The sequence below is a fragment of the Myxine glutinosa genome, chromosome 4 (genome assembly GCF_964187855.1).
Source record: "Myxine glutinosa chromosome 4, kmMyxGlut1.1, whole genome shotgun sequence".
Lineage (NCBI taxonomy): Eukaryota > Metazoa > Chordata > Myxini > Myxiniformes > Myxinidae > Myxine > Myxine glutinosa.
This window is the reverse complement of record NC_136264.1, coordinates 135,409,405-135,437,378: the sequence shown is the minus strand read 5'-3', so window position 1 is coordinate 135,437,378 and position 27,974 is coordinate 135,409,405. Positions and strand designations below refer to the sequence as shown.

The 27,974-nt window shown below is 49.7% G+C and overlaps 3 protein-coding genes across 3 annotated transcripts in view; 1 reads left to right on the top strand and 2 right to left on the bottom strand.

Moving 5' to 3' along the window:
- LOC144891816 (uncharacterized) overlaps window positions 1-27,974 on the top strand; it is a 1,036,251-nt gene that overhangs the window by 739,189 nt on the left and 269,088 nt on the right. The gene's annotated exons all lie outside the window — the stretch shown is intronic.
- On the bottom strand, window positions 4,528-5,533 carry LOC137413914 (polyubiquitin-B). The gene has a single exon (XM_068099355.2). It carries the CDS (start codon window positions 5,393-5,395, stop codon window positions 4,841-4,843), a length of 555 nt encoding a protein of 184 aa, XP_067955456.2. The 5' UTR covers window positions 5,396-5,533; the 3' UTR covers window positions 4,528-4,840.
- Window positions 5,472-12,078, bottom strand: LOC144891648 (polyubiquitin). The gene is made up of 3 exons (XM_078775307.1): window positions 12,057-12,078; window positions 5,566-5,856; window positions 5,472-5,479 (listed from the first exon to the last, which is right to left on the bottom strand). The coding sequence occupies exons 2-3, from the start codon at window positions 5,849-5,851 to the stop codon at window positions 5,472-5,474; spliced, it is 294 nt and encodes a 97-aa protein (XP_078631433.1). The 5' UTR covers window positions 5,852-5,856; window positions 12,057-12,078.

Genomic DNA, 27,974 nt, shown 5'->3' with positions numbered 1-27,974 from the left:
TGGAGGTAACAAAGAGGGGAATTCCTAATTTATGGCAGCAGGATGGTCTCTTCACAGAAAACGATTTACAAAAATCAGACACTTTATTAAAAAAATTCTGGTGTTTACAGTTGAGGACTTGTCGTCCACACCAGTGTTGAAAAATATGGACCATACGTGTGTTCTAAATGAAGTGGAGTTTACAGAAGAGAAAAATAGAGAAATACTTGTTGAAATTAGATGTCAATAAGTCCCCTGACCCTGATGGATTGCATTCGCGAGTATTGAGAGTGTCGTATCAGGAAATATGTAAACCTCTTAGAATCATCTTTGATAAGCTTTTGAAAGAGGGAGAGGTGCCAGAATGCTGGAAGCAAGCTAATGTCGTGCCCATCTTCAAGAAAGGGAAGAAGTGCAATCCAGAAAACTATCGTTCAGTAAGTTTGACGTCTGTGGTAGGTAAACTGATGGAGAAGATCATCAGTGATGCACTTTTCAGCCATCTAGAGGAAAGTGATGAACAGTATGGATTGAGGAGTGATCGGTCTTATACTACTCAATTATTGGGAGTTTTAGAGCAGTGGTCACAATTACTCAATGCTGGTCACAGTCTTGATCGCGTGTATTTGGTTTACAGAAAGGCTTTTGATAGTGTCCCTCATGTCTGGCTCTTCCATAAACTTGAACGTTATGGTATCAGTGGTCAGTTACTTAAGTGGATCTTTGTCAAATCATATTTGTCAGGCTCACATAGGGTTGTAGTGAACGGAATTGTATCCACTTCTGTTCCAGTGACAAGTGGTATACCACAGGGCAGCGTACTGGGTCTGACACTGTTCATCGTCTTCATAAATGATTTTCTTGAATCAGTTCAGTCCAGTTTACAATGTGAGCAATTGGAGCCTGGTGTTGGCTTAGCGGCCAGCTTAGGATCCTAGGATCCTGGGTTCGAATCCCGGTTGATCGCTGAATTAACGCCAGGGGGGTTGACTCAGCCTGTCATCCTTCCGAGGTCAGCTAATTGAGTACCAGTTCACTGGTAATTCCCTGCTTGTCGTAAAAGGCGACAAAAAGGGTTGGCGGCAGGAAGGGCATTCGGCCGTAAAACATTGCTTTTTAAAGGTGACCAACAACAACCACGGTGCCCGAAAAAGGCCAACCCCCGCTTTGCGGGGAACAATGGCCTCTAAAGGTGTTTTTTTATTTAGTTCAGTCCAGTTTAAAGTTGTTCGCAGATGATACTAAATTATGTAGTGGTGGATAGGGATGCAGATGCAGTAGCACTCCAGAATGATATTGATGAGGGCATGAACTGGTCAAGATGCTGGCAGCTTCCCTTTAATGAGGAATTTAAAGTTATTCATCATGGAAGAAGGAATCAAATTTGCATGTACCATGGGCAAGGGGAGTGAAAGCAGAGAAATCAAGTCAGTAAGGGAGAAGGACTTAGGGGTGCTCTTTGATTCAAGCTTATCTTTTAGTTGCCATATTGCAGAAGCTGCTAGGAAAGCTAACTGTTGGCTCAGAATCATTAGATCTTTTTCGTCGTTGGATTAAAAAAAAGGGCTTGTACTATTGTACAAAGCCATTGCACGACCAAGACTGGAGTATTGCAATATAGTTTGCTCAACTTTTTACAAGAAAGACGAAGATTGCATCCGCCCTCGATCTTCGCTCACTCCGCCCCTTGAGAAGGTACAACGAGCTAATAGATTGTTACCAGAACCTCGAGACTGGAGTATCCAGACAGATTGAGGTCACTTGCATATAGACAAGTAGATCAGAGGTGATTCAAAATTTTAATTTTCAGAGGATTGGATAATGTCAACTATAATAAGTTTTTCACACTGGAGGAGTTGACCAGGACAAGAGGGCAATCCCAAATTCCCAAAACTACCTCAAAATCCCAAATTTGTCAACCACCCTGGGTTTCTTATGACTACCAGGATTCGAGAAAAGCTATATTTTGTCATCGATCTCGGCCATCTTGAACTTTGGTGTTTTACATGAATTTTTTTTTAACTCCAAGGCTAACATTAATTAATAGGCCCTAAGGGAGCCTCATGCCAAATACTTTGCTTTTATCCACCCGCTAAGGGTAATTTCACGAAGCCACCTGACGACGAGAAGCATTGGTTCGACCATCCCTTGACGTTTAACCTCTATATTAGAGTTGAAGAGTGATGAAGGACAAATAAACTAGGCTTTGTCTCAAAATCCAGTAAAGGTGTGCAAAGTTGGTCGAGACCTATCCCAGCAGACTCAGCTATAATTGCTGTCAAAGGTGCTTCCACCAAGTATTAACTCAGGGGTTAAACGTCAAGTTTGAACACCTATCCAACAAAGTGATTCTAGCTTTGTATTTTTAATAAACTCTGAAATTTGTAGAATGTTTTTCACTTGGAAGCTGTGGGTTATGATGTGTAAATAAAGGTGAAAAGTCTCATTTAATGCTTTAATTCCACGTGAAAAAGCACCAAAACGTGAACATTTTGAAAGGGGGTGTAGACTTTTTGTAGGCACTGTACCTTCCTGTGCACACCATGCGTAGAACCCCCATTCCCCTGACAAGCAGAGTGCAGGTGCTTCATTCCTTGCTCGTTTTTAGTTGATTAGGTGCTGCTCTATTAAATGGAACATCATACCATAATTTGAGAAGTGTCTGTTGGTCTGACCGATATGTACTCCTGAAGCACATCAGTGAACACTCTCCCCCCAAAAAGGCAAGATTCATTCATTCATTCAACCACTGGATGGAATGAGTTGAAAACTGGTGGTTATACTCATGTTGTGCACAGGCAGGTTTTAAACAATAAATACATTGCTCGTGGCTGCTAGTTGCAGGGGTGGGGGTGGTTCAGGGGAGGACCCCAATTCTATGTAAATGTATGGTATAGCGCTGCTTCAGGTGGGAGGGGTATTACAAATGCTATATACCAAATCATTAGTCGCACCATGTCACTGAGGATTGTCAAACAAACCCACCTACATATATCCATGATCAACCACCAGCAGGGGTTCACTGTTGAAATTATATACCTCAGCATCAGCCACGAGCTCCCCTGGGCTGATAACTGACCTACTCAACTCACCCACTCCTTGTGAAAAAACACTGCAATGTTTAATGTCCACTAATGACTAGTGCTGCCAGACAGGTCTTCTGGGTTGTCCTTTCATTGGACGTCACACATTATTATTACCACAAAACATCAATTTACAGCTGGGTAGAAATTTATACCCAGACTTAACACCAAAGGCTCATGGTGGAACTCATACCCAAATCAGACACATGGTTCAGATCAGGATGCTATCATGTGAAATGGTCCCTCCTCCACAGAAAATGACTGCATGACACAGACGAGCCACTGGGGATCTTGTCCACAGATTTTATTTGAACCCAAAGCACACCTGAGTGGTGAGAGTGCACTTCGTGCTTCAATCTGTTTTTACAACATAAATTGAACACCCACAGAAGACTTGATGTCAAAGGGAAGGGAGGGGGGGGGGGGGGGCACAAGGGGAAGAAAGGGGGTAAACAAAATGGACACAGCCATGAAATCCATCACAGAAGTGGAAGAAATGAATTCCAGAAAGATGTGGGCTTTGGGGGATCATGGTTGTGGTTGGGGTATGATGAGCGACAGAACATGAGATGAACACTCGTCTTAAAACACTGGAGAGAAGAGATTGAAGGGACTCAGGTAGTCGGTTCCACAGGCAAGTGGGGTGGGGTGGAGTGGAGTGGAAGAGGGACAAATGAGCAACCAGAATATGGCAAACTGTAAACACCCTGCAGAAACACAGGGCAGGGGACAAAGCGTACAAGGCCATGAAGACCACTGAGCTGACTGATTTGAAAATGATAGGCCCAGACCAGAGAATCACTCATTAAAATTATTTTGAAAGACTCGGTCTCAAGGGGGGAGGCCTATTCAAATTAGATTTCACACTAGTTAAAACTAGATGGTATTCATATTGTCCACAGATTTTAGTTAATTTGAACCCAAAGCCCAAAAAGAACCCAATTTGAAATTGTAGAATTCTTACCCTGCTTGGTGTGAGCCAACATTTATTTATTGATTTTTATTTTTCCAATATTGCTGCCAGACGACATGAGCGATGACATCACAAATTTATATTCTTCAATAGAATTGTTGTGTAGATCACACAAAATGTTGTCACTGTCAAAATATGACATCATAAGGCACCAATGAGGTCATTGTTAACACTTATTCCCCATGCCCAGTTCTTCACAATGAGCCACGCTTCAATTTATTTTCCATGGAGCAGTTTTAGCGAGGTGTGGTTTTTCCAAGATGGCACCCATACCACATGACCTATGAATTTTTTTTTTTATCCTACAGGAGGCGCCATGTTCAAAATTGTGTCCATGAGAGTAACAAGAAATTGCCTATTTCTTTTTTTTTTTGTGCAAAACGCTGTAATGAACGTCATAATGACACGGCCAAAGCCAAATGTACCAAAACAAGCTCATTTTAATGGTAATTTTTAAGAGTTGTGGTAACAAACTGACCAGATACTAGAAAATTGGTTGCAACATTTATTTCAACGTGCAGGTTTAAACAAACAGCATTAACAAGTTACTAAGCTTTTGCTCCACAATTCCTGACCATCCCCAAACAGCAAAAAAATGAATCAGACACCACACTAAAGTATCGGGTTTGCCGCATAAATGTAGGGTAAAGCAAACAATAATGATGCAAGAATAAATCTAAGCCACCATGCAGATTCAGCACAAAATACAGGGTGAATTATTTCTGGATGTTGTAGTCAGAGTACGGCAGCCTTCAAGCTGCTTTCCTGCGAAGATGAGGAGCTGCTGATCTGGAGGAATTCCTTCCTAATCTTGGAACTTGGCTTTTACATTTTCGATGCTATCATTTGGCTCAACTTCAAGGGTGATGGTCTTCCCAGTGAGGGTCTTCACAAAGATCTGCATCCCTCCACGCAGACGCAGCACAAGGTGCAAGGTGGATTCTTTCTGAATGTTGTAGTCGGACAGGGTACGACCATCTTCAAGCTGCTTTCCTGCGAAGATGAGGCGCTGCTGATCTGGAGGAATTCCTTCCTTGTCTTGGATCTTGGCTTTTACATTCTCAATGGTATCACTTGGCTCAACTTCAAGGGTGATGGTCTTCCCAGTGAGGGTCTTCACAAAGATCTGCATCCCTCCACGCAGACGCAGCACAAGATGCAAGGTGGATTCTTTCTGAATGTTGTAGTCGGACAGGGTACGACCATCTTCAAGCTGCTTTCCTGCGAAGATGAGGCGCTGCTGATCTGGAGGAATTCCTTCCTTGTCTTGGATCTTGGCTTTTACATTCTCAATGGTATCACTTGGCTCAACTTCAAGGGTGATGGTCTTCCCAGTGAGGGTCTTCACAAAGATCTGCATCCCTCCACGCAGACGCAGCACAAGATGCAAGGTGGATTCTTTCTGAATGTTGTAGTCGGATAGGGTACGACCATCTTCAAGCTGCTTTCCTGCGAAGATGAGGCGCTGCTGATCTGGAGGAATTCCTTCCTTGTCTTGGATCTTGGCCTTTACATTCTCAATGGTATCACTTGGCTCAACTTCAAGGGTGATGGTCTTCCCAGTGAGGGTCTTCACAAAGATCTGCATCCCTCCACGCAGACGCAGCACAAGGTGCAAGGTGGATTCTTTCTGAATGTTGTAGTCGGACAGAGTACGGCCATCTTCAAGCTGCTTTCCTGCGAAGATGAGGCGCTGCTGATCTGGAGGAATTCCTTCCTTGTCTTGGATCTTGGCTTTTACATTCTCAATGGTATCACTTGGCTCAACTTCAAGGGTGATGGTCTTCCCAGTGAGGGTCTTCACAAAGATCTGCATTTTGCCTATACCACCCCACCCCAAAACAAAAACAAAACTCAATGAAAGTATTTAACATTTGCCAAATCAAAGAAGCTACATATACAACATACACAACCAATAGTTTAAAGCAGTTTCATGTCAAGCTCACTTGTATCAGTACAAAGACAGCTCAGTATATTGTTACGTGTGTGGGGGTTGGTAATGAAATACCTTAGTCGAGATAGAATTGTATAGATTAGCATGACCTGAATGTCACGAAGAAGGAGAATCTATCAAGTATCTGAGTGAGGCCGACTGTCCGGTAAGATCGTATATGTCTCCATACGAGGGGTGGAGCTATGCCAACAAGCGTTACGCCTAGGTCCCCCATCGGGGAAGTGATGCGAGTTGACAAAGTGGAAGACGCAGAAAACATGCTATGATATATTTCGCTCAAGGTTCAGACATACATGGAGGCGGCCAATGTTGCGAATATGGAATTTGGCCTCCATATCCGCTTGTAAATATTCCCCTATTTTCTCCAATACTCCCCAACTTTCCCCAATCCCCCATTCCCTAGTCCCATTGCATGTAAATAACAATCAGTAGAGCCGACCTTCCCCTTATTCCCCCATTAAATGTCGTGCCCAGGTCCACCGCACCACACGTAGACAACTTTCGGACATCTTCCTAGTTATTCTTATTCTATGTCAGTTAAGGCCTCGTCTCCATTAATTATGACTCTTCGTTGCACCAGAATGTGATTATATGGCATCAGTAGTGAGTTTAGGACCTTTCCCATACCTCCTTCCATCTTCTTCCCCAACAATTACAACAACAACAGAGGAGATGGCGGCGGAGCGGGGGAGGATGCGTCCTCACACCGGCTCGATTAGCGCCATTGACCACGCGCTCCACGGGGTTACCACGAAGGGGCTCCTTGTCAGCTCCTCGTCAAGGGCGGAGCCTGGTAAACCCCCCCGCACGTACCCAATGAGAAGCAACGTGCCGATTCCATCTGGGGCGGCGCTAACGAGCCGAGGGCGTGTCACTCCCCGCCGGATATACGCGGCCCCGCGCCGGATGTGACGAGAGATGCGCCCCGAGCTGGAGAAAGAAGGACCTGCGAGCGCTGAGAGAGAAAGGCCCGCCTGTGAAAGAACGTCCCCTCCGAGCGCTGTGAAACCTCCCGCATCTCTGGACCGGACCGGGTCGATTCTAACCTTTGAGCACAGGTGCACCTGGAGCCATCGCTACCCGCCTGTCCTTTCCATCAACCCCCGTGTGAGTCAGCCGTTGTCCCGTTTGCCTGTCGTCTGTTGGGGAATAATATAAGATTGTGTCTAAGTGCTTGTCTTTCTATGTTGTACCTCTAGCCCCTGTAATCTAACCTTTTCCGTAACGAATATAATCTCCTCCGGAGGTCTTGAGAACCGTATCCCTGGTGTCGTCATTTTATAACCCAGCCGGGTGTCTTCTTTTTCTTATTGAGCCAGCGTGGCGCGGCTTCGTCAACGTCGAGTATAATCGGTAACTTGTGCAGACGTGGTCATACCAAAACCGCTCGGTAAACTAACATCTAAGCCACGTCTGTAACAATTGGTGTCGAGGAGTGAGATTCGGACCCGGGACTAAATTAGTTAGGCCCAAATTTTGGGAGGGAAAATCGAGCCGGAGCGCGTACGGCGCTCGACCAAATCGATCCGGAGCGCGGTCCCTGCGCTCGACGAAATTATAACAGCAAAATTTGGATTGGTGTTACGAAACTCGAATTTTGAAAGTCGCGCTATGGCGGATCAAGATGGCTGGGGTCCGGTAGCGGAGAGTGAAGCAGGGTCGGTCCAGGACCAAATTGAGGGACATGAGGGACATGAGGAGAGCGAAACAGCGGGGGTAGCAGACGCGCGAAATGGCGCCTCGCACATAGCTACGGCGGCCGCACCCGCTGCACAAGTGGGAGGGATGGCCCAGATGCAGGTCCTCATGGAGCAATTTATGGCGCAAATGCAGGCGTCCCTCAAACTGCAGAGTAACCAATTGGGAAACCGGATGGATGCTCAGGGTGAGCGATTGGAGGGCCAAATGGGGGTAATGGGAAACCAAATGGGGGTAATGAGGGACGAAGCGAGGGGTACCAGTGAGAAGTTAGACAATAATTTTGAGGGGTTAGACAACGGGATAAAAGAAGTGAAAAATGGGTTAATGGGGGTAGAAAATAGAATGGCTGCCCAGGAGAATCAGATAGAGGGAGTGAAAAATGGGTTAGAGGGGTTAGAAAACAGTATGGAAGGCAAATTGAGGGACATGAGGGACCAAGCGGAAAGGGAAGTTAAACAAATGGAGCAGCAGATAGAGGGGGTCAGAATGGGGGTAGAAACCAAACTGGATGCTCACAGGGAGGAAATGGAGCAGATGAGGGTGGCATCTGGGCAGGAGATGCAAGTGATGGGAGAGGAGATCAGAAGAGGAGTGAGTGAGGAGGTCGGAGGAGTGCGCGAGGAGGTGAGGCACTGTGAGGAGCACATGGAGAAGGAGGTGAGAAAGGGGACTGTAAAGTTACAGGGGGGCATAGAGGACCTGACGCAGGAGGTGGAGCAGCTGACGGTGGGACAAACGGAGTTAGTGGAGCAGGTTCAAAGGAACACTGCGGTATTAGGAGGTTTAAAAGCGACACAGAGAGAACTAAAAGACGACTTGATAGCGACGAAGAGGGAATGTCAGATGGTACGTGAGGGACTGACGAGGTTGGACGAGGTGGTAGAGGTAATGGAGACGAAGGACCGGCAGGTGAGGACGCACATGGAAACGGTCAAGGTAGCCTTGGAGGACGAGCTTGAGGAGACGTACCGGGGAATAAAAGAGGTGAAGCACAAATTAGAAGAAGTGGAAGAAGGGATGAGCGAAATTAAGAAGCGACGGAGAGGGGATAAGAAAGAGATAAAAGAGGAGATAAAAGAATTGGTCCAAAGTCTGTGTTTGGATCGTGATGATGTGCTCATTAACCGGATGAGGGATTCGCAGGTGATGGAGGAGAAGCGAAGAGGAAGAGGACCCGGTGTAAGTGGTGACCAATATGGTCGTGCGTATGATGCGCCAGGTGATTTAAGAGGCTTGGGGGTCGAGATAGACCCGGGTGTTCGTGAGAGGCCGTTGGTGAAGTGTGCGACAGGTCTGGTGTGCGAAAGAGGAGGTGTGCGAGAAAGTCCGACTCTGGGGTGTGTGAGGAAAAAGTGTGTACCAAGGAGTGAGTGTGCAGGCGAGAGTGAGTCGGTCGTAGCGTGTGTGCGAGGGAGCACATGGGAGCGCGGTGTGGTGAGTGTTACAGAGGGTGTGACGGGAGAGTGTGCGCAGGAGTGTGCGCGAGAAAGGTGTGTGACGGACAGGTGCATGAGGAAAGAGTGCGCTGTCAGAAGTAAGGAAGAGTGTCCACCTGTGGTGAGTGTTACAGAGGGTGTAACGGGAGAGTGTGCGCGAGAAAGGTGTGTGACCGACAGGTGCATGAGGAAAGAGTGCGCTGTCAGAAGTAAGGAAGAGTGTCCACCTGTGGTGAGTGTTACAGAGGGTGTAACGGGAGAGTGTGCGCGAGAAAGGTGTGTGACGGACAGGTGCATGAGGAAAGAGTGCGCTGTCAAGAGTAAGGGTGAGTGCGCTGTCAGGAATGGAGGTGAAAGTAGTGAGAGTGACATGGAGCGTGAGTTAGTTGTGACAGGTGAGCGAGGATGTACACCTGGGATGGAAGGATGCACACCTGGAATGGTAGAGCGTGAGTGGGAATGCACGCTGGAATTGGTGGTGAGGCACGTGGTTGGGTGTGCGAATGAGGGCACACCTGTGATTGTCACAGAGGAGGTGACCGAGGAGGGGGTGCGAAGCGGTGTATTGGTGAGGTGTGCGACCAACGAATGTGTGCCAAAGTGTTCGGTGGTCAGGTGTGTGACCAAGGCGGTGAGTGGAATGGGTGTACCTGGGTGTGTAAGGAAGGGTACGAGGAGCATGGGCACAGCTGGATGTGTGAGCAAGGAACGGGCTGCGGGGTGTAAGCGTCCAGGTGAAGCATCGACGTTACACGGGTTAGAGGTTAGAGCGACTTTTAGCCGAAGCAGGCCCTCGGTGCGTGCCGGGCCTCGCTTTGAACGGCCGCGTCCAGGCTCCACTAGGCGGAGCTGGCAGCCCGATAGGAAGGGTCGTTATGGCGACCAAGTTTTGTTGAGACGTGCCGGCAGGTCGAGATCGGGACATTGGATGGCTCCACGCCGAGGTGATGCGTGGGATCTCGGCCCGGGTAAGCCCCCGTCCCTGCACCGAGTGCCGGACGCATCCAGCCGCTGGCACAAAACAACCAGCATCCATTGCTTGGCTTTACGAAGCCGGGCTTTGGACAGGGATTGGCGCACCGAGAGGTATTAGTGAGTAGACTGGGTGATGAGGTTAGTGTTTTGGACCCAAAATTGGAGAAAAACAAAATTTGATGATTGGCAAGGGATTGGCAGTAGTGATTGGCAGATGATGGGCAGTGATTGGCAAATTTTTGATTTATTGAAATTTGATGTGCAAAATTGGTAGTGAGAGACCCCCGATGTGGTGGGATGGCAAATCCACCATCCTTCCCATGTGGGGGCAAAGGAGCAATAGCTTATGGGGTGTATGGCAGTGAAAACTAGCCCGGGTGGGTTAGGATATTGTGTGTAGGGATCTAGAAGAGATTGACATTAGGTAACGTTAAGTTTAGTTAGTGACTGATACCTGGAGTGGGGACGCAGGTAGATTAGTGTGGATGATAATGACGTGGGAGCGCAATAGTTTAAAGGGACGACTGGGAAGCGCAAGTTTCAGAAGGGAGTAGTTAGCTGAGATGATGCCGTGTGTGTGAGGATGGAACAGGTGTGATTGCACAGGTGTGCAATTGGACAGGTGTGTGGAGCAGTGTATGAGTAGTGAGTGTGTGGATCAGCGCGAATGCGCTTGGGGAGAGAAGGGTGCAGGTGGCACCAAGTGTGAGAGCACAGGTGTGCAAGTACAGGTGTGTGGAGAGAGTTGGAGTAAGTGGTACGGAGTGGTGTGCATGGTGCGAAGGTGTGGATGGGGGAAGAGTGGACCCCTCTCACGAGTACCCGGGGCGGGTAGTGTAAGTGTTAGGTAGAGGGTACAGGTAAATTGTGGTTGGATATTGGCATTTGTGGTGCGGTGGCAGAATGGTGTTGTGGATGGGTGCATTAGTGTTGTGGAAATGGCTGGGCGTGTAGCCTGTTAGTGTGTGTAGTTGGTTGGGCACTCCACCACTGTGAGGATGTCGGCCAGGTGAGGCCGCAGGTGGGCTCTGGGAGCCGGTAGTTGTGAGTGGGTGCCTGAGGATCCCGGGTGTGGATCGGGCAGCCCAGTGCCAGAGAGGGCACGGAGTGGGGAGAGCGCCAGAGGGCCTTCCCCAGGTAGATAGGTTAGGGTAAGGAGCAGGTAAGCTCGGAGGCAACTGCAGTGGTGGAGGTGTGCAGGTGGGTAGACCCACTGGGAGAGGTACACGCCACAGCCCAGAAATTGTGCGAGGGCACCGGGAGATGAATCGGGGGAGTGAGACCCCAAATTGAAGAGCACCACAGTTTGGCCAATGGGAATTGGTTTTTTAGAACCCATAGTGTAAGAGGGCCAATGGTTTGGCCGGAGAAAGACCCCGGGTAGTGTAAAGTTGTTAAAGTCATTTAGGAAATAGTTAGGATTGAAGAACCTGTCGCACCATACGCAGCCACTTACCTGTGGTGATGATGATGACTCCACACCTGTGTTTTCTTTGTTTTGTTGCAGGAGATGAATCGCTGTGTGGATTTGTGAGACGCATCACGACGTGGATGAGACATTGGAGTGATTCCATCTCTCCCTCCCTAGGAGGGACTGATGATGAATTGGTGATGGCAAATTATGATGTTGAGTTGGAGATGGCAAATTTTGATGAGAGTTGAAAATGGCAAATTTGATTGGTTAGGAGGGAGAGAAGACGAATTTGGTTTATGGGAGGAACGGGGAAGACAGTAGGGATGTTTGTTGATGTGTAAAGTAGATGTTTATGGGTAGTGTTGTGTTTTGTGGATACAGTAAGGGGTAAGGGAGGGGCCATGTAGGTTACCTGGTGGGGGGGGGGGGGGGGGGGGGGGGCGTACGATAGGAACGTACCTGTCTCACCTGGTTCCCATGTGCCCCCAGTGTGCATCACCTTACATTGCGTGCACTTTTGCGCCCTTACCACCTTACTCACTTGTCTGCTTCTTTTGTCTCCCACCTCCGAGGATCTGGCTTTGGGGTAGAGAGAGAGGAGAGAGAGGTGCTGGCTGCGCAGTTGTGGGCCTGCACTTTCGCTGTTCGCTGCCTGGATCGGTACACCATATGGACCGCAATGTTTGTGGCCACCCACAATGGACCGCAGTTCGTTTGCGGCCAAGCACCACCCGTTGATGGACCTATGGGTCAACGTGGCACCTATGCCATAAAGGTGAACCACTGTTAGTTAACACCAAGTGCACCACAAGAAGAGCAAGAGACACCTGCAGGGTTAGGGGTTGTCGAATTTATTTTTATTCCAATGAACAATGGTGACTGCACCGATTGGTGGTGGGGTGGTGCTTTTGATGCTGGGAAAGGGTGCTCTGCACGTTATTAAAGGCCGTCGGCCACAGAGCACTCGTGGGTTGGTGTATCGATGTTGGCAAGCGCGCTCTCTCTATGCATAACATCTGCATGTGTTCCTCCAAAAACAGGTCCTGGATCGTAGTGTAGATATCAGCGTAATCTTGTAAATAATGCTCCCTACCGGCTGTATGTTTAGTTTGAGAATTCTTTCCGGATTCGGTTATCCTGTGGGTGTGTTTCTGTGAGGAGAAGGGTGCAACGTCGCAGGGGGACATATTTACTCATTTGTGAATATCTGTAAAACTGTCGCACTCAGGGTAGAGTTAATAGTAGAGGGAACTACATTGCGTGCCACACTAAAGTAGGTAAAAATTTATCGGGTCGGGACGCCCCGAGGGTAGAGAAGGGTGCAATGTTGCGAATATGGAATTTGGCCTCCATATCCGCTTGTAAATATTCCCCTATTTTCTCCAATACTCCCCAACTTTCCCCAATCCCCCATTCCCTAGTCCCATTGCATGTAAATAACAATCAGTAGAGCCGACCTTCCCCTTATTCCCCCATTAAATGTCGTGCCCAGGTCCACCGCACCACACGTAGACAACTTTCGGACATCTTCCTAGTTATTCTTATTCTATGTCAGTTAAGGCCTCGTCTCCATTAATTATGACTCTTCGTTGCACCAGAATGTGATTATATGGCATCAGTAGTGAGTTTAGGACCTTTCCCATACCTCCTTCCATCTTCTTCCCCAACAATTACAACAACAACAACAGAGGAGATGGCGGCGGAGCGGGGGAGGATGCGTCCTCACACCGGCTCGATTAGCGCCATTGACCACGCGCTCCACGGGGTTACCACGAAGGGGCTCCTTGTCAGCTCCTCGTCAAGGGCGGAGCCTGGTAAACCCCCCCGCACGCACCCAATGAGAAGCAACGTGCCGATTCCATCTGGGGCGGCGCTAACGAGCCGAGGGCGTGTCACTCCCCGCCGGATATACGCGGCCCCGCGCCGGATGTGACGAGAGATGCGCCCCGAGCTGGAGAAAGAAGGACCTGCGAGCGCTGAGAGAGAAAGGCCCGCCTGTGAAAGAACGTCCCCTCCGAGCGCTGTGAAACCTCCCGCATCTCTGGACCGGACCGGGTCGATTCTAACCTTTGAGCACAGGTGCACCTGGAGCCATCGCTACCCGCCTGTCCTTTCCATCAACCCCCGTGTGAGTCAGCCGTTGTCCCGTTTGCCTGTCGTCTGTTGGGGAATAATATAAGATTGTGTCTAAGTGCTTGTCTTTCTATGTTGTACCTCTAGCCCCTGTAATCTAACCTTTTCCGTAACGAATATAATCTCCTCCGGAGGTCTTGAGAACCGTATCCCTGGTGTCGTCATTTTATAACCCAGCCGGGTGTCTTCTTTTTCTTATTGAGCCAGCGTGGCGCGGCTTCGTCAACGTCGAGTATAATCGGTAACTTGTGCAGACGTGGTCATACCAAAACCGCTCGGTAAACTAACATCTAAGCCACGTCTGTAACAATATATTTCGCTCAAGGTTCAGACATACATGGAGGCGGCCATCTTGGATTTTGATGTGGCGACCCAATTTTCAATAGGGTTCTTCCTTATGCCTAGATACACCCACACACCAGAGTAGAAGTTGGTACTTCGCTTATTTTTCAAGATATTTCATTCACAATGTTCAGACATATATATGGTGGCGGCCATCTTGGATTTTGACGTGGCGACCCAATTTTCAATAGCGTTCTTCCTTATGCCGAGATACACCCACACACCAAATTAGACGTTGGTAGTTCTCTTATTTTTCAAGATATTCAGCTCACAAAGTTCAGACATACATGGCGGCGGCCATCTTGGATTTTGACATGGGTTGCACGCACACACCAAATTCGAATGCGGTCCTTCGCTTACGCACGCACGCACGGACGGACGGGAAAACCATAGTTCCCCTTTCGCTCCGCGGTGCGACGGGGGACAACAATCGATTGAAAGTTTACACAGCTACCACCTTTGCTTTTATCCAATACTTTTGGGTAGTTCATCACCATGATTAATTACAAAAGCTGCAATCAAGTGCTCATTTCTATCCACAAAAACAGGCCTGCGGATTTCACGGACCCGATCGTTACCGGTGGCGTGTCGGTAACGTGATAGCAAAAACACGGAACTGAAACTACGTTTCCCATCGCAGAAAGGCAGTGTAAGGCAAAAAGATGTAGTATTTACCTTCACGTGTGATTTGCAGCTAACTATTTTAGAAGTTGAGTTTTATTTCCAACAAAAATTAGGCCGGCAAAGCAGATAGCATGTAGTTTCCCACATTCAGGTTCGCGATATGACTTCCGCTTTGATGGACATGCGCATCGGTCTAAATCAGACTTCCTTTTCAAAATGGCATCCGTTTCTAAGCGAAAAAAACCCCGAAAATGTCGCCTTAAAAACATTACGAAAATGGTCATTCAGTGACGATTTTGAATACCCTGGTGTTGGGCTAGCGGCTAGGGTGCCGGCTTAGGATCCAAGGATCCTGGGTTCGAATCCCGGTCGATCGCTGAATTAACGCCAGGTGGGTTGACTCAGCCTGTCATCCTTCCGAGGTCGGCTAATTGAGTACCAGTTCACTGGTAATTCCCTGTTTGTCGTTAAAGGCGGCAAAAAGGGTTGGCGTCAGGAAGGGCATCCGGCCGTAAAACATTGCTTCAAATAGGGGACCGAAAAACAACAACAACCACGGTTCCCGAAAAAGGCCAACCCCCGCTTTGCGGGGAAAAATGGCCTCTAAAGGTGGTTATATATATATATTTTTTAGTGACGATTTTGAAGCGGATTGCGATGGGGAAGGCTTGGTCACTGCTTCGCCGCAAAGTATGTGCTACTCATTACACAGACATACGGAAGGAGGCATCGCGCCGGGGCATAAGCGGTCCACCACTGACGGCCATTGTAAACTACGTGAACGGCGTGACCTATGTTCACAAGGTAAAGGGAGACACTGACAACCGAACCTACTGCAGTACATTTGTTCCAACCCAGAATTTATTTAACAAATACTTAGGCCTATATCAGTACTGGGTAGGCCTATATTACTTTGCTAAACGCAAATAATTTCAATATCAAAACAAAGATTGATAACAGTTTACAACAATAGTCCATAAATAATAAATAAATATAATATCATTGACATTTAAAAAATGAACGAAAATTTAACAATATTAATTTATTAATTTTAAAACGGGATAAGCCCATCAAATGGACAGAATTTGCTCTTCTCTGATAAATAATCAACCTCAACAATGAACATGCATTAATTACATTGCATACATGTAAATGACAGGATTTATTATTGGAGACTACAATTTTAATTTTGTATTACAAATGTTTTGCTTTGCAAATTCGCGAGGAAAAACAAAACAAAATCGTTTCCCAATAGGTTTGGGCACGGAACCGGAATTTTGTTTCCCATCAGTTCCCATAAACGTAAATCACGGAACCGGAAAACGGTTACCGACGAGATCTGAAATCCCCAGGCCTGAAAAACGAAACTAGTTTTAAAATCCCAAAGTCTTCGAAATTTGTTTCTGGTTACATTAAGTGAGTTTTACGCAACGTTTTCGCAATTACCAAACGACTGAATACACGATTCAAACCATACCAATAGCAATATAGGAAACAAACGATCACCGACTTAGCCGAAACGATCCGTCGAATAACGTACCTCACGAACCGAGCCGTCGAATAACGTACCTCACGAACCGAGCCGTCGAATAACGTACCTCACGAACCGAGCCGTCGAATAACGTACCTCACGAACCGAGCCGTCGAATAACTTACCTCACGAACCGAGCCGTCGAATAACTTACCTCACGAACCGAGCCGTCGAATAACGTACCTCACGAACCGAGCCGTCGAATAACGTACCTCACGAACCGAGCCGTCGAATAACGTACCTCACGAACCGAGCCGTCGAATAACGTACCTCACGAACCGAGCCGTCGAATAACGTACCTCACGAACCGAGCCGTCGAATAACGTACCTCACGAACCGAGCCGTCGAATAACGTACCTCAAGAACCGAGCCGTCGAATAACGTACCTCACGAACCGATCCGTCGAATAACGTACCTCACGAACCGATCCGTCGAATAACGTACCTCACGAACCGAGCCGTCGAATAACGTACCTCACGAAGCGAGCCGTCGAATAACGTACCTCACGAACCGAGCCGTCGAATAACGTACCTCACGAACCGAGCCGTCGAATAACGTACCTCACGAAGCGAGCCGTCGAATAACGTACCTCACGAAGCGAGCCGTCGAATAACGTACCTCACGAACCGAAGCCGTCGAATAACGTACCTCACGAACCGAGCCGTCGAATAACGTACCTCACGAAGCGACCCGTCGAATAACGTACCTCACGAACCGACCCGTCGAATAACGTACCTCACGAACCGACCCGTCGAATAACGTACCTCACGAACCGAGCCGTCGAATAACGTACCTCACGAAGCGACCCGTCGAATAACGTACCTCACGAAGCGACCCGTCGAATAACGTACCTCACGAAGCGACCCGTCGAATAACGTACCTCACGAACCGAGCCGTCGAAAAACGAACCTCACGAAGAGACCCGCCGAATAACGTACCTCACGAACCGAGCCGTCGAATAACGTACCTCACGAACCGAGCCGTCGAATAACCGTACCTCACGAACCGAGCCGTCGAATAACGTACCTCACGAACCGAGCCGTCGAATAACGTACCTCACGAACCGAGCCGTCGAATAACGTACCTCACGAACCGAGCCGTCGAATAACGTACCTCACGAACCGAGCCGTCGAATAACGTACCTCACGAACCGAGCCGTCGAATAACGTACCTCACGAACCGAGCCGTCGAATAACGTACCTCACGAACCGAGCCGTCGAATAACGTACCTCAAGAACCGAGCCGTCGAATAACGTACCTCACGAACCGATCCGTCGAATAACGTACCTCACGAACCGAGCCGTCGAATAACGTACCTCAGGAACCGAGCCGTCGAATAACGTACCTCACGAACCGAGCCGTCGAATAACGTACCTCACGAACCGAGCCGTCGAATAACGTACCTCACGAACCGAGCCGTCGAATAACGTACCTCACGAACCGAGCCGTCGAATAACGTACCTCACGAACCGAGCCGTCGAATAACGTACCTCACGAACCGAGCCGTCGAATAACGTACCTCACGAACCGAGCCGTCGAATAACGTACCTCGCGAACCGAGCCGTCGAATAACGTACCTCGCGAACCGAGCCGTCGAATAACGTACCTCGCGAACCGAGCCGTCGAATAACGTACCTCGCGAACCGATCCGTCGAATAACGTACCTCACGAACCGATCCGTCGAATAACGTACATCACGAACCGAGCCGTCGAATAACGTAACTCACGAACCGAGCCGTCGAATAACGTACCTCACGAACCGAGCCGTCGAATAACGTACCTCACGAACCGAGCCGTCGAATAACGTACCTCACGAACCGAGCCGTCGAATAACGTAACTCACGAACCGAGCCGTCGAATAACGTACCTCACGAACCGAGCCGTCGAATAACGTACCTCACGAACCGATCCGTCGAATAACGTACCTCACGAACCGAGCCGTCGAATAACGTACCTCACGAACCGAGCCGTCGAATAACGTACCTCACGAACCGAGCCGTCGAATAACGTACCTCACGAAGCGACCCGTCGAATAACGTACCTCACGAAGCGACCCGTCGAATAACGTACCTCACGAACCGAGCCGTCGAATAACGTAACTCACGAACCGAGCCGTCGAATAACGTACCTCACGAACCGAGCCGTCGAATAACGTACCTCACGAACCGATCCGTCGAATAACGTACCTCACGAACCGAGCCGTCGAATAACGTACCTCACGAACCGAGCCGTCGAATAACGTACCTCACGAACCGAGCCGTCGAATAACGTACCTCACGAACCGAGCCGTCGAATAACGTACCTCACGAAGCGACCCGTCGAATAACGTACCTCACGAAGCGACCCGTCGAATAACGTACCTCACGAACCGACCCGTCGAAAAACGAACCTCACGAAGCGACCCGTCGAATAACGTACCTCACGAACCGAGCCGTCGAATAACGTACCTCACGAACCGAGCCGTCGAATAACGTACCTCACGAACCGAGCCGTCGAATAACGTACCTCACGAACCGAGCCGTCGAATAACGTACCTCACGAACCGAGCCGTCGAATAACGTACCTCACGAACCGAGCCGTCGAATAACGTACCTCACGAACCGAGCCGTCGAATAACGTACCTCACGAACCGAGCCGTCGAATAACGTACCTCACGAACCGAGCCGTCGAATAACGTACCTCACGAACCGAGCCGTCGAATAACGTACCTCACGAACCGAGCCGTCGAATAACGTACCTCAAGAACCGAGCCGTCGAATAACGTACCTCACGAACCGATCCGTCGAATAACGTACCTCACGAACCGAGCCGTCGAATAACGTACCTCAGGAACCGAGCCGTCGAATAACGTACCTCACGAACCGAGCCGTCGAATAACGTACCTCACGAACCGAGCCGTCGAATAACGTACCTCACGAACCGAGCCGTCGAATAACGTACCTCACGAACAGAGCCGTCGAATAACGTACCTCACGAACCGAGCCGTCGAATAACGTACCTCACGAACCGAGCCGTCGAATAACGTACCTCACGAACCGAGCCGTCGAATAACGTACCTCGCGAACCGAGCCGTCGAATAACGTACCTCGCGAACCGAGCCGTCGAATAACGTACCTCGCGAACCGAGCCGTCGAATAACGTACCTCGCGAACCGAGCCGTCGAATAACGTACCTCGCGAACCGATCCGTCGAATAACGTACCTCACGAACCGATCCGTCGAATAACGTACATCACGAACCGAGCCGTCGAATAACGTACATCACGAACCGAGCCGTCGAATAACGTAACTCACGAACCGAGCCGTCGAATAACGTACCTCACGAACCGAGCCGTCGAATAACGTACCTCACGAACCGAGCCGTCGAATAACGTACCTCACGAACCGAGCCGTCGAATAACGTAACTCACGAACCGAGCCGTCGAATAACGTACCTCACGAACCGAGCCGTCGAATAACGTACCTCACGAACCGAGCCGTCGAATAACGTACCTCACGAACCGAGCCGTCGAATAACGTACCTCACGAACCGAGCCGTCGAATAACGTACCTCACGAACCGAGCCGTCGAATAACGTACCTCAGGAACCGAGCCGTCGAATAACGTACCTCACGAACCGAGCCGTCGAATAACGTACCTCACGAACCGAGCCGTCGAATAACGTACCTCACGAACCGAGCCGTCGAATAACGTACCTCACGAACCGAGCCGTCGAATAACGTACCTCACGAACCGACGAATAACGTACCTCACGAACCGAGCCGTCGAATAACGTACCTCACGAACCGAGCCGTCGAATAACGTACCTCACGAACCGAGCCGTCGAATAACGTACCTCACGAACCGAGCCGTCGAATAACGTACCTCACGAACCGAGCCGTCGAATAACGTACCTCACGAACCGAGCCGTCGAATAACGTACCTCACGAACCGAGCCGTCGAATAACGTACGTCACGAACCGAGCCGTCGAATAACGTACCTCACGAACCGAGCCGTCGAATAACGTACCTCACGAACCGAGCCGTCGAATAACGTACCTCACGAACCGAGCCGTCGAATAACGTACCTCGCGAACCGAGCCGTCGAATAACGTACCTCGCGAACCGAGCCGTCGAATAACGTACCTCGCGAACCGAGCCGTCGAATAACGTACCTCACGAACCGAGCCGTCGAATAACGTACCTCACGAACCGAGCCGTCGAATAACGTACCTCACGAACCGAGCCGTCGAATAACGTACCTCACGAACCGAGCCGTCGAATAACGTACCTCACGAAGCGAGCCGTCGAATAATGTACCTCACGAACCGAGCCGTCGAATAACGTACCTCACGAACCGACCCGTCGAATAACGTACCTCACGAACCGAGCCGTCGAATAACGTACCTCACGAACCGAGCCGTCGAATAACGTACCTCACGAACCGACCCGTCGAATAACGTACCTCACGAAGCGACCCGTCGAATAACGTACCTCACGAACCGAGCCGTCGAAAAACGTACCTCACGAAGCGACCCGTCGAATAACGTACCTCACGAACCGATCCGTCGAATAACGTACCTCACGAACCGAGCCGTCGGATAACGTACCTCACGAACCGAGCCGTCGAATAACGTACCTCACGAACCGAGCCGTCGAATAACGTACCTCACGAACCGAGCCGTCGAATAACGTACCTCACGAACCGAGCCGTCGAATAACGTACCTCACGAACCGAGCCGTCGAATAACGTACCTCACGAACCGAGCCGTCGAATAACGTACCTCACGAACCGAGCCGTCGAATAACGTACCTCACGAACCGAGCCGTCAAATAACGTACCTCACGAACCGAGCCGTTGAATAACGCACCTCACGAACCGAGCCGTCGAATAACGTACCTCACGAACCGAGCCGTCGAATAACGTACCTCACGAACCGAGCCGTCGAATAACGTACCTCACGAACCGAGCCGTCGAATAACGTACCTCACGAAGCGAGCCGTCGAATAACGTACCTCACGAACCGACCCGTCGAATAACGTACCTCACGAACCGACCCGTCGAATAACGTACCTCACGAACCGACCCGTCGAATAACGTACCTCACGAACCGAGCCGTCGAATAACGTACCTCACGAACCGAGCCGTCGAATAACGTACCTCACGAAGCGACCCGTCGAATAACGTACCTCACGAAGCGAGCAGTGGAATTTCCTCACGAACCCAGGAATTTCCTCACTAACCGAGCCGTCCAATTTCCTCACTAACCGAGCCGTCGAATAATGAATTGCCTCACGAACCGAACCGTCGAATAATAACAATAACATACCTCACGAACCGAACCGTCGAATAATAACATACCTCACGACCCGAGCCACCAACAAAAACAAGGAACTGCGTCTTTCTGCTGAAAATGTAGTCCACTCACTTTCACGTATATATATATATATATACCCATCGACGGGATGTATTACTCCGCCTGCGTGTTCGAGTCAGTTCCGCAAAATGCATGTCCGGTCGTTTCATCGCCATGGTAATCCGTAATCCGTCGGGGATTACGACGAGCGATCTTTCGCAGGCGGAACAGGTATTCTGGGATATGTGGAATAGGTTCATCATCTAAATGAGCAGGTGTCTTGAGATGCTTAGAAAATCGGAAAATGAATGGTGTATTCATGGAACACAACGAAATGAATATGTCGTACTATATAGTCTCGCTGATTGCAGATAAACCGCAATTATTTATGACATTACGTCATTATATATATATATAAATATATATATATATATATATATATATATATATATATATATAAATATAAATATATATATATATATATATATATATATATATATATATATATATATATATATATATATATATATATATATATATATATATATATTGTTGCGGATATGAGATTGGCCTCCATCCATATCCGCTTGTAAATATTCCCCTATTTCCCCAATACTTCCCAACTATCCCCAATCCCCCATTCCCTAGTCCCATTTTCTGTAAACAACACTCTGTAGACCCGACCTCCCCCTATTTCCCCCATTAAATGTCGCATCCAGGTCCACCGCATCTCACGTAGACAACTATAGGACATCTTGCTAGTTATTCTTAGTCTATGTCAGTTAAGGACTCGTTTCCATTAATTCTGACTCTTCGTTGCACCAGAATGTGATTGTATGGCACCGTTAGGAAGTTTAGGACCTCCCAATACCTCCCCGCAGCTCTTCCTCACGGTTCAGCAACAACAACAACAACAGCAACAACAACGGCGGCGGCGCGGGGAGTGCGCGTCCTCACTCCGGCTTGGTTAGCCGCCATCGAACATGTGCTCCGACGGGGTTACCACGTAGGGGCTCGCTGTCAGCTCCTCGTCAAGGGCGGAGCCCGGTAACCCCCCGCACCCAATAGAAGCGGCGGACCGATTCCATCTGGGGCGGAGCCACCGAGCCGAGGGCGTGTCACTCCCCGCTGAGCATGCGCAGGAATAGGGAGGTGACGTCAGATGCGCGCTGGACTTGAAGGAAGAGAGACGCCACCTCCGAGCGCTGCAATACCTCCCCGCATCTCTGGACCGGACCGTGTTGATTCTGCCCCTGAGCCAAGGTGCACCTTGTGCTATCGACTGCCTGTCCTTCCCTGCCATCAATCCCTGTGTAAGTCAGTCTTGTTCCGTTTGTCTGTGGTCTGTCGGGGATAGATAAGATTGTGTCTAAGTGCCCATCTTTTCTGTGCTTTACCTCTTACCTTGTAATCTACCCCTTTTCTGCACCACCAATTATATCCTCCTCCGGAGGTCTTGAGAACTGTACCCCTTGTGTCGTTGCATTTATCCCAGCCGTTGTGTCCTTTCCTTCATTGATTTAGCATAGCGCGATTTGGTCAACGTCGGGTGGAATCGGGTGAGTTGGGGAAGAATCGGGGGGAATTGTTAGGTCGCGGCAATACCACCGCTCGGTAAATAACATCAAATCCGCGATCCGTAACAACTGGTGTCGAGGAGTGAGATCGGACCCGAAGCGCGCTTAACGCGCTCAAAATTACAAGTTACCGAAATTTGTTTTGTTTTAAAATAAAAACCCGAATTTTGAAAGTCGCGCTATGGCGGATCAAGACGGCTGGGTTCCGGTAGAGGAGAGTGAGGCAGGGTCGATCCAGGACCAAATTGAGGGACATGAGGAGAGCAAAGCAGTGAGGGCGGCAGGTTCGCAGGGTGGCGTCCTCGCGCACGAGGTTACGGGCGCGCAAAATGGCGCCTCGCACATGGCCACGGCGACCACGCCCGCGACCGTAGCAGCGCCGTTGGTGGATTTGAACCTTTTTTTTATACAAATGAAGGCCCTTATGGACAAGAATAGCGAAGAAATGGAAAGCAGAATGATGGGGGTAATGGGGAACCGGATGGGTGCTCAGAGTGAGCGATTGGAGGGCCAAATGGGGGTAATGGGGAACCGGATGGTAGCTCAGGGTGAGCGATTGGAGGGCCAAATGGGGGTAATGAGGGACGAAGCGAGGGGTACCGGTGAGGGGTTAGACAATGGGATAAAAGAGGTAAAGAATGGGTTAACGGGGGTGGAAAACAGAATGGCCGCTCAAGAGAATCAAATAGAAGGGATGCAAAAGGGGTTAGAGGGGTTAGAAAACAGTATGGAAGGCAAATTGAGGGACATGAGGGACCAAGCGGAAAGGGAAGTTAAAAAATGGGGCAGCAGATAGAGGGGGTCAGAATGGGGGTAGAAACTAAATTGGATGCTCACAGGGAGGAAATGGAGCAGATGAGGGCGGCATCTGGGCAGGAGATGCAAGTGATGGGAGAAGAGATCAGAAGAGGTGTGAGTGAGGAGGTCGGAGGAGTGCGCGAGGAGGTGAGGCACTGTAAGGAGCGCATGGAGAAGGAGGTGAGAAAGGGGACTGTAAAGTTACAAGGGGGCATAGAGGACCTGACGCAGGAGGTGGAACAGCTGACGGTGGGACAGACTGAGTTAGTGGACCAGGTAAAGAAGAACACAGCGGTAATAGAGGGTTTAAAATCGACACAGAAGGAGATGAAAAAGGACGTAGGGGTAATTAAAAAAGAGTGTCAGACGGTACATGAGGACCTGACGAGGAAAATGGACGAGGTGATAGAGGTAATGGAGACGAAGGACCGGCAGGTGAGGACGCACATGGAAACGGTCAAGGTAGCCTTAGAGGACGAACTTGAGGAGACGTACCGGGAAATAAAAGAGGTGAAGCAGAAATTAGAAGAAGTGGAAGAAGGGGTGAGCGAAATTAAGAAGCGACGGAGAGGGGATAAGAAAGAGATAAAAGAGGAGGTAAAAGAATTGGTCCAAAGTCTGTGTTCGGATCGTGATGATGTGCTCATTAACCGGATGAGGGATTCGCAGGTGATGGAGGAGAAGCGAAGAGAAAGAGGACCCGGTGTAAGTGGTGACCAATATGGTCGTGCGTATGATGCGCCAGGTGATTTAATGAGCTTGGGGGTCGAGATGGACCCGGGTGTTCGTGAGAGGCCGTTGGTGAAGTGTGCGACAGGTCTGGTGTGCGAAAAAGGAGGTGTGCGAGAAAGTCCGACTCTGGGGTGTGTGAGGAAAAAGTGCGTGCCAAGGAGTGAGGGTGCTGTCGAGAGTGAGTCGGTCGTAGCGCGTGTGCGAGGGAGCACATGGAAGCGCGTAGTGAGGAGTGTTACGGAGGGTGTAAAGGGAGAATGCACGCCTGTGGTGAGTGTTACAGAGGATGTAACGGGAGAGGGTGTGCGAGAAAGATGTGTGACGGACAGGTGCATGGGGAAAGAGTGCGCTGTCAAAAGTAAGGAAGAGTGTACACCTGTGGTGAGTGTTACAGAGGGTGTAACGGGAGAGTGTGCGCGAGAAAGGTGTGTAACGGACGGGTGCATGAGGAAAGAGTGCGCTGTCGAGAGTAAGGGTGAGTGCGCTGTCAAGAGTGGAGGTGAGAGTAGTAAGAGTGACACGGAGCGTGAGTTGGTTGTGACAGGTGAGAAAGGAAGCACACCTGGAATGGTAGAGCGGGTGTGGGAATGCACGCTGGAATTGGTAGTGAGGCACGTGGTTGGGTGTGCGAGTGAAAGCACACCTGTGATTGTCACAGAGGAGGTGACCGAGGAAGGGGCGCGAAGAGGTGTGTTGGCGAGGTGTGCGACCAACGAATGTGTGCCAAAGTGTTCAGTGGTCAGGTGTGTGACCAAGGCTGTGAGTGGAATGAGTGTACCTGGGTGTGTTAGAGAAGGTACGAGGAGCATGGGAACAGCTGGAGGTATGAGCAAGAAAGGGGTAGCGTATGCATGTAAGCATGCAGGTGAGGCATCGACGGTAACCGGGTTAGAGGTTAGAACGACTTATAGCCGAATCGGGCCCTCGGTGCGCGTCGGGCAGCTTCGCGTGCCGCAAGGACCAGCGGGGATCCGAACCACGGCGGGTTCGAAAGGACCGCCGTACGCGATCCACGCTGGGCCTCGCTTTGAACGGCCGCGTCCGTGCTCCACTAGGCGGAGCGGGCAGCCCGATAGGAAGGGTCGTCAATGCGACCACCTTTTGTTGAGGCATTCCGGCAGGTCGAGATCGGGCCATGGGATGGCTCCGTGCCGAGATGGTGCGTGGGATCTTGGCCCGGGTAAACCTCCTTCCCTGCCCTGAATGCGGGACGTATCCAGCCGCTGGCACCAAACAACCCGCATTCATGGCTTGGCTGTAAGAAGCCGAGCTTTAGAAGTTAATTGGCGCACCGAGAGGCATTAGTAAGTAGACTGTAATGACGAGGATAGTGTTTTGGCCCCGAAATTAGAAAAACAAAATTGATGATTGGCAAAGGATTGGCAGTAATGATTGGCAGATGATGGGTAGTGATTGGCAAATTTTTGATTTGTTGAAATTTGATGTGCAAAATTGGTAGTGGGAGATGCCCGATGTGGTGGGATGGCAACTCTGTCATCCCTCACAAAAGTGGGGCAAATGCGCTATAGTTTATGGGGTGTATGGCAGTGAAAACTAGCCCGGGTGGGTTAGGATATTGTGTGTAGGGCCCTAGAAGATGACCTTAGGTGACGTTAAGATTAGTTAGTGACAAGGATACCTGTAGTGGGGACGCAGGTAGATTAGTGTGGATGATAATGACGAGGGAGCGCAATAGTTTAAAGGGACGACTGGGAAGCGCAAGTTTCAGAGGGGAGTAGTTAGATGAGATGATGCTGTGTGAGAACTGGACAGGTGTGTGGAGCGGTGTATGAGTAGTGAGTGTTGTGGATCAGCGTGAATGCGCTTGGGGGAGAGAAGGGTGCAGGTGGCACCAAGTATGAGAGCACAGGTGTGCAAGTACAGGTGTGTGGAATACATGGAGTAAGTGGTACGGAGTGGTGTGCATGGTGCGAAGTTGTGGATGGGGGAAGAGTGGACCCCTTTCACGAGTACCCGGGGCGGGTAGTGTAAGTGTTAGGTAGAGGGTATAGGTAAATTGTGGTTGGATATTGGCATTTGTGGTGCGGTTGCAGAATGGTATTGTGGATGGGTGCATTAGTGTTGTGGAAATGGCTGGGAGTGTAGCCTGTTAGTGTGTGTAGTTGGTTTGGGCACTCCACCACTGTGAGGATGTCGGCCAGGTGAGGCCGCAGGTGGGCTCTGGGAGCCGGTAGTTGTGGATGGGTGCCTGAGGATCCCGGGTGTGGATCGGGCAGCCCGTGCCAGAGAGGGCACTGAGGGGGTGAGAGTGCGAGAGGGCCTTCCCCAGTTAGTTAGGTTAGGGTGAGGAGCAGGTAAGCTCGGGTGGCAACTACAGTGGTGGAGGTGTGCAGGTGGGTAGACCTGCTGGGAGAGCTACACGTCACAGCCCAGAAATTGTGCGAGGGCACCGAGTGATGAATCGGGGGAGTGAGACCCCAAATTGAGAAGCACCACAAATTGGTCAATGGGAATTGGTTTTTAGAACCCATAGTGTAAGTTGGCCAATGGATTGGCAGGGAAAGACCCCGGGTAATGTAAAGTTGTTAAAGTCATTTAGGAAATAGTTAGGATTGATGAACCTGTCGCACCATACGCAGCCACTTACCGGTGATGATGACGACTCCACACCTGTGTTTTCTTTGTTCTGTGTTGCAGGAAATAAGAATTGCTGTGTGGATTTGTGAGACGCATCACGACGTGGATGAGACATTGGGGTGATTCCATCTCTCCCTCCTTAGGAGGGACTGATGATGAATTGGTGATGGCAAATTTTGATGTTGAGTTGGAGATGGCAAATTTTGATGAGAGTTGGAAATGGCAAATTTGATTGGTTAGGAGGGAGAGAAGACGAATTTGGTTTATGGGAGGAACGGGGAAGACAGTAGGGACGTTTGTTTGATGTGTAAAGTAGATGTTTATGGGTAGTGTTGTGTTTTGTGGATACAGTAAGAGGTAAGGGAGGGGCAATGTAGGTTACCTGGTGGGGGGGGGGGGGGCGTACGGTAGGAACGTACCTGTCTCACCTGGTTCCCATGTGCCCCCAGTGTGCATTACCTTGTATTGCGTGCACTTTTGCGCCCTTACCACCTTACTCAATTGTCTTCTTTTGTCTCCCACCTCCGAGGATCTGGCTTTGGGGCAGAGAGAGAGGAGAGAGAGGTGCTGCCTCCGCAGTTGTGGGCCTGTACTTTCGCTGCTTGCTGCCTGGATCGATACACCATATGGAGCGCAATTTTTGTGGCCGCCCACCATGGACCGCAGTTCTTCTGCGGGCAAGCACCACCCGTGGATGGACCTATGGGTCAACGTGGCACCTATGCCATACAGGTGAACCACTTATAGTTGGCCCCCCTGACGGCCACAATTTAGAAATGGACGCGGTTG

What these genes read in the sequence shown, in the direction of transcription:
- LOC144891648 (XM_078775307.1), bottom strand. Translation starts at nt 5,851, where the DNA reads ATGCAGATCTTTGTGAAGACCCTCACTGGGAAGACCATCACCCTTGAA.
- LOC137413914 (XM_068099355.2), bottom strand. Translation starts at nt 5,395, where the DNA reads ATGCAGATCTTTGTGAAGACCCTCACTGGGAAGACCATCACCCTTGAA.